The sequence below is a fragment of the Heterocephalus glaber genome, unplaced genomic scaffold (genome assembly GCF_053883595.1).
Source record: "Heterocephalus glaber isolate CG9 unplaced genomic scaffold, H.glaber_assembly_v1.0 deba00001538, whole genome shotgun sequence".
Classification (NCBI taxonomy): domain Eukaryota; kingdom Metazoa; phylum Chordata; class Mammalia; order Rodentia; family Bathyergidae; genus Heterocephalus; species Heterocephalus glaber.
In genome coordinates, this window is record NW_028258333.1 from 31,931,337 (window position 1) to 31,943,736 (window position 12,400).

At 36.8% G+C, this 12,400-nt stretch overlaps 1 protein-coding gene across 1 annotated transcript in view; it reads right to left on the bottom strand.

The window, feature by feature from the left end:
- Positions 1-2,285: 2,285 nt before the first annotated feature.
- The window catches only part of Emb (embigin), a 69,945-nt gene continuing 59,830 nt past the window's right edge, over positions 2,286-12,400 (bottom strand). Inside the window, exons 7-10 of the mRNA XM_087189224.1 lie at positions 10,704-10,986; positions 9,822-9,855; positions 7,055-7,109; positions 2,286-6,342 (exon numbers count right to left, since the gene is read on the bottom strand). Of these exons, the coding sequence (XP_087045350.1) occupies positions 6,325-6,342; positions 7,055-7,109; positions 9,822-9,855; positions 10,704-10,986 (390 nt within the window). The 3' untranslated portion in view covers positions 2,286-6,324. The remainder of the gene's footprint in view (positions 6,343-7,054; positions 7,110-9,821; positions 9,856-10,703; positions 10,987-12,400) is intronic.

Here is a 12,400-nt window from a genome sequence, read left to right on the forward strand (position 1 = left end):
GTTCTCTATTATCTAGTCCTCTACATTTACTTTTAAATCATTCTAAAAATGAAAAATTTGGAAGTATATTTTCTAATCCTTAAAAGTTTTTTTTTGGTACCAGGGATAGAACTCAGGACCTTGTGCTTGCATGGCAGGCGGCAGAACTACTGAGCTAAATAAATCTCTGGCCGTTCTTAAAATTTTAATTCAAAGTACGTTTTGTTTAAGTTTAAATGCCTATTAGATATATTCTGAATTATATATATGCAACACAATTTTTCAGAACATTCCTTATTGACATTTGTTGTGCTATTTACACAATACAGAAAGACATCAATGAGAATTTAGATCCACATGCAGAAAAAAAGAGAACAATTATTAGGAAATAAGTCATAATAAATCAATGGTCCTTAATTTAAATAAAACCGAAGCTTATGGTCAAATTCCTGTCTTAAAAGGTATAAAAGCAGGCAATACAATCATATTTTGGTGCTATGTTTACAGCATTAAGTAGTATTACATTTATAATAAAGCTAATCTTATTTAGCAAATAAGCTTTAGAAAAATAATCTGTGCTGTTGTATTTTGAATTAAAAATTGCATAGCAAAATCCTTTTTTATAGCTTTTGAATGTAATAGACAACACACCAGTATAATATATAGCTTTTGACCAGTACTCTCAAGAGGTTTCCCCTAGCATTTTCCCATTGATGTAATCAGACTAAGAAACAACGATGTTACAGGTTAATCACAGGATTGAAAGTAATTTTGACAATGCTAATCATGAGTAGTTTTCACTGATTTCATAGTAAATTTTACCATAAAGACATAATCACTAATTCACTGAAACCCACACAGGTATTTCTATCGACGCACTAATCAAAGGATACGCAAACCCAGAGTTTCAGCCACAGGCCAGCAAAAACATGCCTTTGCCAGCTTACAACTTGTGAATCGTGTTTAAATATTAATCATACTGGATTTTTGTGTGAACTAATAACACCTGAAGCTTACTAAATGGTCTCTCATTAGAGGCACTTCTCTGTGGTGATACTACAAATGGCTGTTACTACAAATGGCTATTTCCTTGCATTACCTAAAATTGGCTATTCCCTTGAAAGTTAGCTTCTGTTAATCACTCAGACTTGCATTTTACCACTGTCTATGGTAGGGCATCCAGAAAGTAATTAGTTCTTCCCTGCATGCTAAAAGTGTAACCATGAGGTCAATTTTCTGCCTCTCATCTTAGTGAAATTAAAAATAGCACCTTTGTCATATTGTTTCATGAACTTTTGGATCTCCCTCACTATTGACAAGTAGAAGGAGAAACAAAATTAAGAATCTTAAAAGAAATGTGTTGTTTCCCTAGCACCACTGCAGGGACACAAGAATGCCAAAGCATGGCTTCCATAAACTTTGAGACTAAGACTATGAAATTTACAATATAACTGCCTACCTACAAGAGTGAAATTTTAAAAAGGGAAAAAAACTAGACATATGACAGCCTCATTTTCTTTTTTTTTGGTACCAGAGATCGAACTCAGGACCTTGTACTTGCAAGGCAGGTGCAGTACCACTGAGCTAAATCCCCAGCCCAACAGCCTCATTTTCTAAGAAGCATGTAACTACCAGGTTAGAGCTGTTTAAAAAGGTGGGTAGGGTGTGGTAGTGACACCTGTAATCCCAGCTCTCTGGGAGCCTGAGGCAGGAGGACGACAAATTTGAACCCAATCTGGCAATTTAGAGAGACTTCATCTTAAAATAAACATTTTTTCTAAAAGAAGAGCTGGGGATGTAGCTCAGTGCAAAGGCCCTGGGTTCAATCCCCAGCATTGCCCCACTCCCAAAAGGGGTGGGTAAACTGAGGCTTCTGGAGCAGACTCTTTGGATTCCAATCTCAATTCTAACTACTTACAGGCAGGGAGACATTAGACAGATTATTTAATCTCTCTAAACTTGAGTTTCCTGATTTATTTAAAACAAATAATACTTTTATCCATATGATGGAGGAATTAAATGAGAAAAAAATTTCAAAAAATTGCAGTGCCCCCCATGTGTTATGCAATGAACAAGTGCGTTATTATAAGATAATGTGATTGATATTAATGAATTCAATTGTTAGAGCATATAACTTTCTACATACACTGTAAATACATTCCTAAATACCATATGAAAGAAGTGTACAAGTTTTAGTTTTACTTTTCTCTATTTCTATAATAAAGGCTAAATTGAGTTAATAAAATTAAAGCAGAAACTATGTGTGTACAATTTTAAGATTTAAAAGTAACTCCATCACTCCTGTATTTCTCATTTATTCAGTAAATATTTATTCAGAGCCTGGTGCAAGGAGGACACTATGCCCTTTAATTAACACTAGAACACAGTGCTTGCCTCAGCAGCTCATACGCTAACACTGGAACACAAACCTGAACATATTTCAGACTAAAGTTGAACAATGCTAATTGGAAGCACGTCCCTAATTCTTTGCATAGATTTTTTCAATTACAGAAGATTCATTGTCCTAGGGAGAACTATACTAGAGATTCATTAAATCATGCTGCATAAACCTATTTAAATGCCTCTAAGATGAAGAGCCAGGAATAAGCAGGCAGATGTTTTTTCTTTTGACAAATTTAAAGATACACTTTCAGTGATCAAAACTAAACAATAAAAATTTTTAATGTTTGTTTCAGATTAAATTTTGAGGGCTGAGGATTTACCTCAGTGGTTTCGGCACCTGCCTCACAAGTGCAAGGTCCCGTGTTCGATCCCCAGCAGTACCAGAAAAAGAAAGAAAGAAGAGAGAGAGAGAGAGAGGAGGGAGGGAGGGAAGGAAGGAAGGAAGGAAGGAAGGAAGGAAGGAAGAAAAATACTATGAGATTAAATTTTGAAGTGGATTATGAGATATTCTAAGGGGGTGGAGTGGAATGAAAGGTCAATAGGATGAGGAGAAATAGCAACTTTAGATACCATGCAAAGGATAAACTGCTGAAATTCTTTATAAAGTTAATAGCTTATTAAAATAAAGAATAAAGGTCTACATGCGTACTGTCCATGAAATATAATGGAGGAGAATAAAAACTTAAAGATGTTAAAAGCAACACATTCCATATAATAATTTAGGGAAGTTATTTTTTCTGTTAAAATATTTTTTCAATTTTGACTTGGCAAATTTTAAATTCTTTTCCTAAAAACAAGGATGAATTTATGAAAGTGAATTTTTCCAGTTTCATCTCCAACATACATACCCTAGTGGTGGGAGGTACAGGACAAAGAAATATAAGGCAGAGTCACGAAGGACACCAGTAAATCTGTATTTATATAAAGACAAAGATATGTAGAGCATAACTGCCTCACTGGGTATGAAGGATCTTCAAAGAGGGACAATCAGGTTAAAAAATCAGGAACCCTAATACTGAATGGATGGAACTGTGAAAAGTGTGGGCGAGGGTGTTCGCGGCCTGTCCTCTATGTGTCAAGGGTAGCTCAGAACACCGGAGGGAGATTAGCGGTTTCGTGCACTGCAATGCTAAGAAACGGCAAAGGTGAGCTGCAGAGGACTGGCATGGATCCAATCACATGACGGTACACAAGGAGATTTGTCTTTTAGAAGGACTTGGGCAATAACACAAAAGACTGTGAGACAGAAGATGGGACTAAGTTCAAAAATAAAACCTTAGCTGTTACACCAGGTATGAGTGGGATGGGAGAGGCGATCAGGGAGATTAATGAGCTTTTAAGAAGGCCAGAAACAAAGGAACAGTGATTCTTGACCAATAAGTGAAAAAGAAAACATCACAATGATTTTTAGGTTTGGGTTTGACTACTAAATACTGGAGAGGAAAACAGTAAGACTGCAGAAGGAGAAGATTAACATTTTAGTATAAACGAGTATGAAAGTATCTGGGAAGTTTATAACACCATTAAATCTAATTATGCTGAAAAACCCCATCAGCTGGAAAGACTGAAAGACTTTCCCAATGTGTCCAATATATAAACTTGGAGTAAGTAGTTTCCTATTTCAGCTTTTCTGCTGCTTAGTATTTGCAGTAAATTTACAATAGGTTCTTAAGTTAATTCATTTATTATCTTCATGAAGTTAATGGAAGCTATTCCATTTTTAATTAACAGTGGTGAAGTTATTTTCTAGAAGTCCTCCAGGGAGATTTTCAAAAGCAGAAAATCAACTTAAATGTTTGAGTAGTTTTTCTGCTTTAAGTTACTGAATTAACTTGTCTTTGGTAGAAAAAATAAATAGCAAGTATTGTCATTTAAAATTTCAATTTACTATATAAACATTTCAGATTATTTTACTTTTTAGCAACATTTTTTTGCTTGTAAACTATTTCAACCTAAACAATTAATGTTGCCAAAAAGAAGATTCCATACTGCACATGAGCTATATATTGTTTTGGGTTACAATATATAGCTATTTTGAATTGAACCAAATTAAATAACAGGTTTGACTCTCTTTTCTCTAAATTCTGTTTAGGTCAGTGAAACTAGCCACTATCATAGCACCCAAAATAATTGTGTCAAATTATGAATTAAATCAAAACAAAAAGCTCTGAGGCCAAGAATAAAGTTAACCAAAAGGAGTTATTTTCTAGTACAATAAAATTCCTATGTGTAGCTGACATGTTTCATAACAAAATACTGTTCTGTTGCAGCAAAATAAAAAGCAGCTTCCAAGTAACTATTTTATGTATGTATTACATGCTAGTAATATTGGTAAACATTAGTTAAGGTATCACCTAATTTTCACTACTAGAATCTTATTTTCTTAGCCGATAACCATGGTACAGATTACTAAAAGCATTTTTTCTAAATCATTGAGTTCTTCCTCAAACTTTAATCCCCAAATCCTTGAAAACTATGTCTTTTACATGGCCATCTGAAGCCCTTCTCTGCTTTTGGTTGCTCTTAACTCTTTTGCCCTGCAAACAGCAGGACACTGGGGCCTGCGGCACAGTGGACACCTAGTCTAGTATACTGCAGCATGATTTTCATATTTCCTTTAGAGTTATGGGCAACTTCCATGTACATCAAAATTTCATTTGATTTGATTATAATTCACTTACAAAATATTTCAGTTATATATGAGATAGAAACTATTCTACTTTTGAAGATACTATCTTAAGGCATTTGCAAAAATAAAAAGTACTTTAATATTTCTAGATTTCAGTCAAAAGAATTATTATTGTAAAGCATTAATAACACATTTTTATGTATTTAACCAGCCATGGATACAAACAAGCTAGTTTAAAAGGAAAAAAATCAAAGACACCAGGAAATCATGAAGCACAGAAGGATTCAGCAGACAGTGCTATTATCATTACAGGGATCTGCAACCCAAAGCATCAGTACATCTACACCTAGAGAAGTCCAACCTCCAGGGCTTATAAAACAGATTCGACAACAAAAATGCTCTACTTAAAGATAAGTAGCACTTTGGCTTGGAGTGGGAAAGACTGGGAGAGTTGCTTTTATAGCAACCATGCTTTGGAGCAATCATATTTTGGTTTTTTTGTTTTGTCTTTTTTGGTATTTGTTTTTGGTTTTGTCTTTTTCGGGTATTGGTAACTGAACCTGGAACCTTACATGTGGTAGGCAAATAAGTGGTCTGCCACTGAGGTACATTCCCCAGCTCTTTTTTTTTTAAAGACAGGGTCTCACAAAGTTGCTGGCCTCAAATTTGTGATCTTCCTGCCTCAGCCTCCTGAATAGTGGAGATTCCAAGTGTACACCACCATACCCAGCTAAAAACAAGGTTTAGTTCCCTGCCTTAAACCATTATTTATGGAAGAAAGATATGTCTTAGTTGCAGAGATTGTAACTACCATTAGCAAAAGCAAAGTATTAGTTTTTCAATACCAGAGAAGGATGAACTTTACATGAAATTGTTACATAAATTTCTTACATACTAAGCAGGACTAGAAAACTTTTTAAGACAAATGGTAAAGACTTTCTTTTTAGTAAGTTCTTTGGTCATAAATAGGTCTTTAGTGACGTGTGTTCTATCACCTATTATTTTGCTGGTGGCTTTTCTGCTACTAACTGATTTTGCTGATGTCCCTTAAAGACCAAGACAAAATTAATTACTCTGGGTTACAACAGCTCACACAATGTATTTCACAAAGTTTACCTTGCTTTAGTACAAAACAATTACATAATTAAAATATACCTTTAGATCTGAGATAGCATATATTATTTATGAAGCTACTGCTGTGCATGTTGCATAAACGTTTCATCTTTTAAAAAATAAAAACTCAGATTCTCTTAAAAGCTGAATCACACAGTCGTTGTACATCTTCCCAAGGCGCTTGATGTAATCTTTTCCATTCATTGGCTCACAGATTCCTGAGTGAAACAAAGCATAAGGAAACATAAATAATGTGTTTGTTATTCCATAAAATCTTACTATCACTTTAGCAAAGCCAAAAAAAAGTACAGGAAAATAGGGGTTACACTCTCCCAGCAGAACAAGGAGCTCTAATATCAATGATCTGAGGAAATTTTGAATCAGTAAAGAAAATTAGCTACTAAAGATAGTTCATACACCACATATATAGGAATATATGAGAATAAAGTTATAAAAGGGCAGTTGGGCCTGGTGCTGCAAGCCTGTAATCCCAGCACTTGGGAGGCTGAGGCAGAAGGACCACCTCCAGTTTGAGACCACCCCAGCCTACATAGTGAGTTCAAGGGCAGCCTAGACGTCACCCTGCCTCAAAAATCTAAAACCAAAAAAAAAAAAAAAAGAGTAAAGAAAGCTACATGAAACACTATAAAAGAAACTAGGGTGATAAAAGGATGCTGTTAATTTTTGTAAAAATATGTATTTTCTCCTGTAATAGCATCGACAAACATATCCAGACACATACTAAATAACTAGGCCCTTTTCTTGGTACCGGGGATCAAACTCGGGACCTTGAGCTTTCGAGGCAGGCACCGGAACCACTGAGCTATATCCCCAGCCCAATAACTAGACCTGGAAAGAACCTGGTTTAATAACAGCCCACATATATTGAATTTTGTCTTTTATTGAGACTATCATTTGAATGTAACTTACATTTTTTCTTTGCCTGGGGACATTATTTTCTACACCGTTGCTATCATCTGACTTCCTGTGTAGAAAACAAAAAGGAAAATCACCATATGTCTACAATGCTCAAAACTAAGTCAGTACACTGTTCATATCAGGGTTATCAGGGTAAAATGAAAGATTTCAATACAAACTTAGGCTATTCTTAAAAATGTTTTACTTATAATGTTGATTTTATTTTTACACAGCTTGGAGACTAATGCTGTCATGGATGCCAGTAAAAGACTTATGTAGAGGGAGCATCTGGACATATAACTGCACTCATGCATTGTTTCAAAAACATCCAAGAAAGATAATAGCCAATTAGGAACTCACCAGTTTGTGTGACACTGGAGCAATAGTTTGATGTTTATTACATTAAATTAGAGGTTAAACATGGTTCTTTACCTAGTGTGCATCGGAGCAAGACTACAAACATAGGCTTCCAATTCTTATGACTAAATAAGGTAACAATTTTGCATAATGAATGCCCTTACAAACCTTATGAGCAGCCTTGAACTCATTAAGCTATTACCATTAGATAATAAATTCCACCACCCAATCAATAATATGTCAAAATTGGGCACCAGTAGGGACTGCATGGGTCAAATACACAAGTGAATCAGATAAATAAGTGAGCTTCACTGTGAACTATATGATGTTAAACATTTAGTATTCTCTAAGAATCAGTTTCCCCAAGAAACTCCTATCCATCTAAACATATATCGGTATTATATGTAAAATGTTCTATATATAAAATATAAAAATATTTCCTGCCAGAAGAAATTCCTGAAATAATAAGTCTAAAAGGAGCATCGAAGGGCTGGGGATGTAGCTCAGAGGCACCGCACCTGCTTGGAAAGCAAAAGGTCCTGAGTTCAATCCCCAGTACTGAACGGGGAGGTGGGGGACAGACATGGCTAAAGCATTGCTCCAAATGAACTTTAAAATACCCTAGCTACTTGTTCTAATCTAAAGATGTTGAAATAATCTAAAGTGAGACACTTTCAGTGATATATGTGGTAGTTAAGTATGGAGAAAAAATGATGTATATTATCCCAATTTTTTAAAAAATAAAGTCCATTCTTTATATTTTGCATTGAATCATTTTGATACCGCTCCTAAGATATTCTAGGAAAAAAATCAAATAGGGTGTTTAAGTAAAAGGAACTGCATAGAACTGACAGTCCATTCCGACTGTCCTGCGACCATCCTTGCAGAGTGTGTCCTGCAGGAATCACAGTACAGCCACCACCTGTAACCCCAAGAGATGCTGGAGAGGCTGAACTGGGAGAGAAGAATCCAGTAAGGTGACAACTGTCTCCGAGCACGTGAATATCTGCCGTGTGTTTCATAACTCGAAGGATAAGAAGAGGACTAACACATAGGAACCAGGAAGGTTCAAAGTTCAGATTGTGAAGGACAATGTCCAGGTTCTCCAGGAAGGTGGCGGACCTGCCCGTGGAGAGCTGCAGTTCCCTTCCAACTCCAAGTGTTCTAATAAAACACTGCTTTTCCTCTGCCTTGTCTCAAGGAAACCAACTTTCATATCTTTGCACCCCTAACTTGGAAGCTATCTCTTGTTGATTTATTTTACCTGCTATATGGGAACTGAGCCAAAAGAGGCCTGTCTGAATAATGTCTGTGAACAGGAAGTACAAATGTTTGGCCCACTCCTGCTCTGCGGTATGGCTCCTGATGAAGACAGACATCCAGTGTCATTTTGTGCTAGAAACAGCTGCTTAGGCCTCTTGTCTCCCATGTTCTCAGTCCACACCCTACATTTTGTGACTCAAGACCAATCCCCATCTTGGGCACCTCTGTCTCTGGCCTCTCATTCTCTAGCTTGGAGAAACAGAAGCTCCCACCTTCCCCAAACCAAATTACATCCCTGGCAATTTTATTCCCAGTTCTCCTCACATTTTCTACTACTCTGAAAGGGACTAGCACAGAACTTACGGCAAAATTGGCATTCTTTCAAAAATAATTGCTAATAGAGCCGGGGATTTAGCTCAGAGGCACCATGCCTGCCTAGCAAGCACAAGGTTCTTAGTTCAATCCCCGGTACAACAAAAAAATAGTAATAATCACTAATGGAATACAAGGCCAATTGTCCTCAAGGCAACAAAGATCGAGAATCACTAGTAGACATTTTAAGAAATATAGATGCTCAGGCCCCAGTCCCCAAGACTCTGATCTGGGAGATCCAGCAAGATCTGAGCAACTGTATTTCTTTTTTTTTTTTTTTCAGTACCAGGGATTGAACTCAGGACCCTGCTCTTTCGAGGCAGGCACCAGAACCACTGAGCCAAATCCCCAGCCCTTGAGCAACTGTATTTCTAAAGAGTGTCTTCAGTGATCAAAACTATGATCAAAACTACAGGCAGATTGAGAATCACTGAAACTAATAATACTTCCTTAAGGTTACTGAACACTTGGGCAGCAAAGCCTCTGCTAAGTCTTCTTATACATATAAGATCATTTAATCGAACAGATTTATGCGGTAAATGCTATTATGAACCAATTTTGCAGAGGAGAAAACTAAGGCAGAGGAGCGAAAGCAGTAAGCTACGCCTGTATCACAGGCCTGTAGACTCTGGGTGCCTCCCTAACACCACATGGATATGAACACAAAATAACACGCACATCCTAATGAACTCTCAAGCTCTTTTGTTCCTAACTGTAAACATTTCATTCAATTTTGTATTTGTCTGTATTTTACCAAGGGAAAATCTTACAAAAGAATAATACTTACAGCTGCTCAATTTGTTCAAATTCTTTTCCTTCATCTGTGCAACAAAAGAAGAATTTGACAGTTCATCAGGGTTTATTATTTTTTATGGGACATATATGTACAGGTGAACCTGGCCCTGAGGGAGAACACTGTACTGCTTTCCTCTCTGGAATGAAGACAAACATGCTGCCGGAGACAGCTGCACTCCCTCCACCCTCCCTCCCTGTCTGCACTCTGCCCTGTATCTGCACCTCTGATCAAGAACAGGTTAGTACCTGGGGATTTTCAAAAAGATGATTCATTAGTCTATCATAAAGTTATTAAAAATTTAACATAAGTCGGGCATGATGGGGCAAGATTTGTAATAGTAGCACTTATGAAGCTGTAGCAAGAGGATGGCCAGTGTGAACCAGCAAGACCCTGGCTCAATAATTAATTAATTAATTAACTGGATACAAGATCAGGAAAAAATACAGGATGTAAAATGAATTTCCATCGACCACAGGCTATAAAACTAGGAAACTTGACAGAACAGTCTCTCTTCTAATGAGAACTTCAAAATGTTAGATAACGTATTTTTTAGTGACTTACCTTAAGAGAAAACATTTGAGAACTTTTATATCAATGAATCAGATTTTTTTGTAATATCCCATTGTCACAACACACACCCTAACTGGTACTTAGATATCACTAGCACCAAAAAAAATTAATTTTAATACTAAAAAATTTTTAAAGTTGAAACCAGAAGATCAATATAGGCTCACAACTCACTATTACCACTGTTACTAAAAGAAATACTCCTCCAAATAAGATAAACTGGATTTTCCCCAATATTTTAAAGTCACAGCAATGTTTTATCGTAGTATTACCATAATTAGGTGATGTTATCTAAAAGAATCCTACCTGGGTGCTTCTTCTTTTTCTTTTGTGTGTACACTTCACAAAGCAGAATAATAACCACTAAAACAAAAGCTTCAGCAATTATTGCAAGAAATGGTTTGAGGGGCACCAAAAAGCTCAGTACAACAAGCTCAAGCTGCTCCTCACTCTCGCCCAGCTGGAATACTGCATGGCACCAGTAGGACCCCCCATCTTCTTCCAGAAGATGCTTTATCTTTAGCTTTGTTTCATTGCTCTGTGTTCCGCTGACAAGATACTTATCATTCATGTGAACATCAATAGGAACCTAACATAAGGAGACATTAAAATCCATTGCTATCACATTCCACAAAAGACACATACCCTGTTTGACCTAATTTTAAGCAAAGCTGTAACAATGCCAAGAAAACTTCTTACTGGAAAAAGGCATATTAAAGTTTATGAGAAGTTATTTAGAACAGACTTTAAGTCTTACCCAAGTTTGGATCTTCCAGGTAACAGAGGAAGAAATACATTCTGCTGTAAGGATTTTACATTTTGTGTAAAATTTATCAGTGAATACTTGAAACTACAAACAAGTGAGCAGGTCATTACGGGTTAATATTAAAGGAGAATTAAAAACAGGAAAATGCAGCTACCTGGGTTTTACATTCTAATAACTAGCTGGCTTTTCACAAACAGAGGCACTCAGTAAAACAACTACTACCACTGAGGCTGCTATCATTCAGCGTTCATACTAAGGAAATCACTTAACAATGGGACTTTCCCAGGCTGTGACTGTAGCTGAAATCTTCAGCCCTCTGGAGTGGACGCAGAAGGAATGAGCGGAAACCCCCCATGGACTGTTCCTTGTGGTGGCCTGAACCTCTTCCTTCCTCTCACCCCAATTTTTTCTCTCTCCCCACCCTCTTCAGACCCTCTTCTGAGTCTCCAGGTTTTCCCCAGGCTCACAAGCCCCATACTGAGCCACTTGGAAGCTGCTCAACTTCATATATTTACATTAAATTTTAGTCTCAGGCCACTTCATGGCTTCCCTGTACTGAGTCAATGGCACTGCTCAACAAAGGCCAATCTGCATACAATATTCTCAGAGGTTATCTGAGGAACAACTCTGTGAGCTTATTATTTGCACACACACAAAAAAAAATTACAATGACTTGGGCCTGAGTGCCCAGTGATGTCTGGAAGGCTTGTGACAAACACCGTGCTCTCTGAGTCAGAGCTGATGAATCAAAGGGCTGGGTTGAAAATAAGTACACTGCTGGTTCTGATGCACTCTGCTGGCTACAGTCTCAAACAATACTTGACCTAAATTTTGGCCCATTCCCTCTTCCCAGTTCTTTTTTCCATACCCTACTATGAACATGCTTAGGACCAAAGTGAGAAGATAATGATTTGTACAGCAAATGGAGAGCAACTCAAGCATATGTAGCAAATGACATTTCTCAATGTTTAATTTGATTTAGCCCATTGGTTGTCTGGTATCACATATGCATAAATGCCACAGTTGATTATTTGATTTTACAAATATATTACGCTATTTAAAACCTTATATATGCCTGTCCTAATCATCAGTAAGACAAGAAGCAGAAGTATTAATGGATTAAGTATGTATCTATACAATCTGGAGCTCTTTTCTTCAAAAATTAAACCAATGTTAGCACACAGTCACTCTCCTTTCCAAGTCCTTCCTTCCTCTGCCAACCTTCAACAGTCTAGCA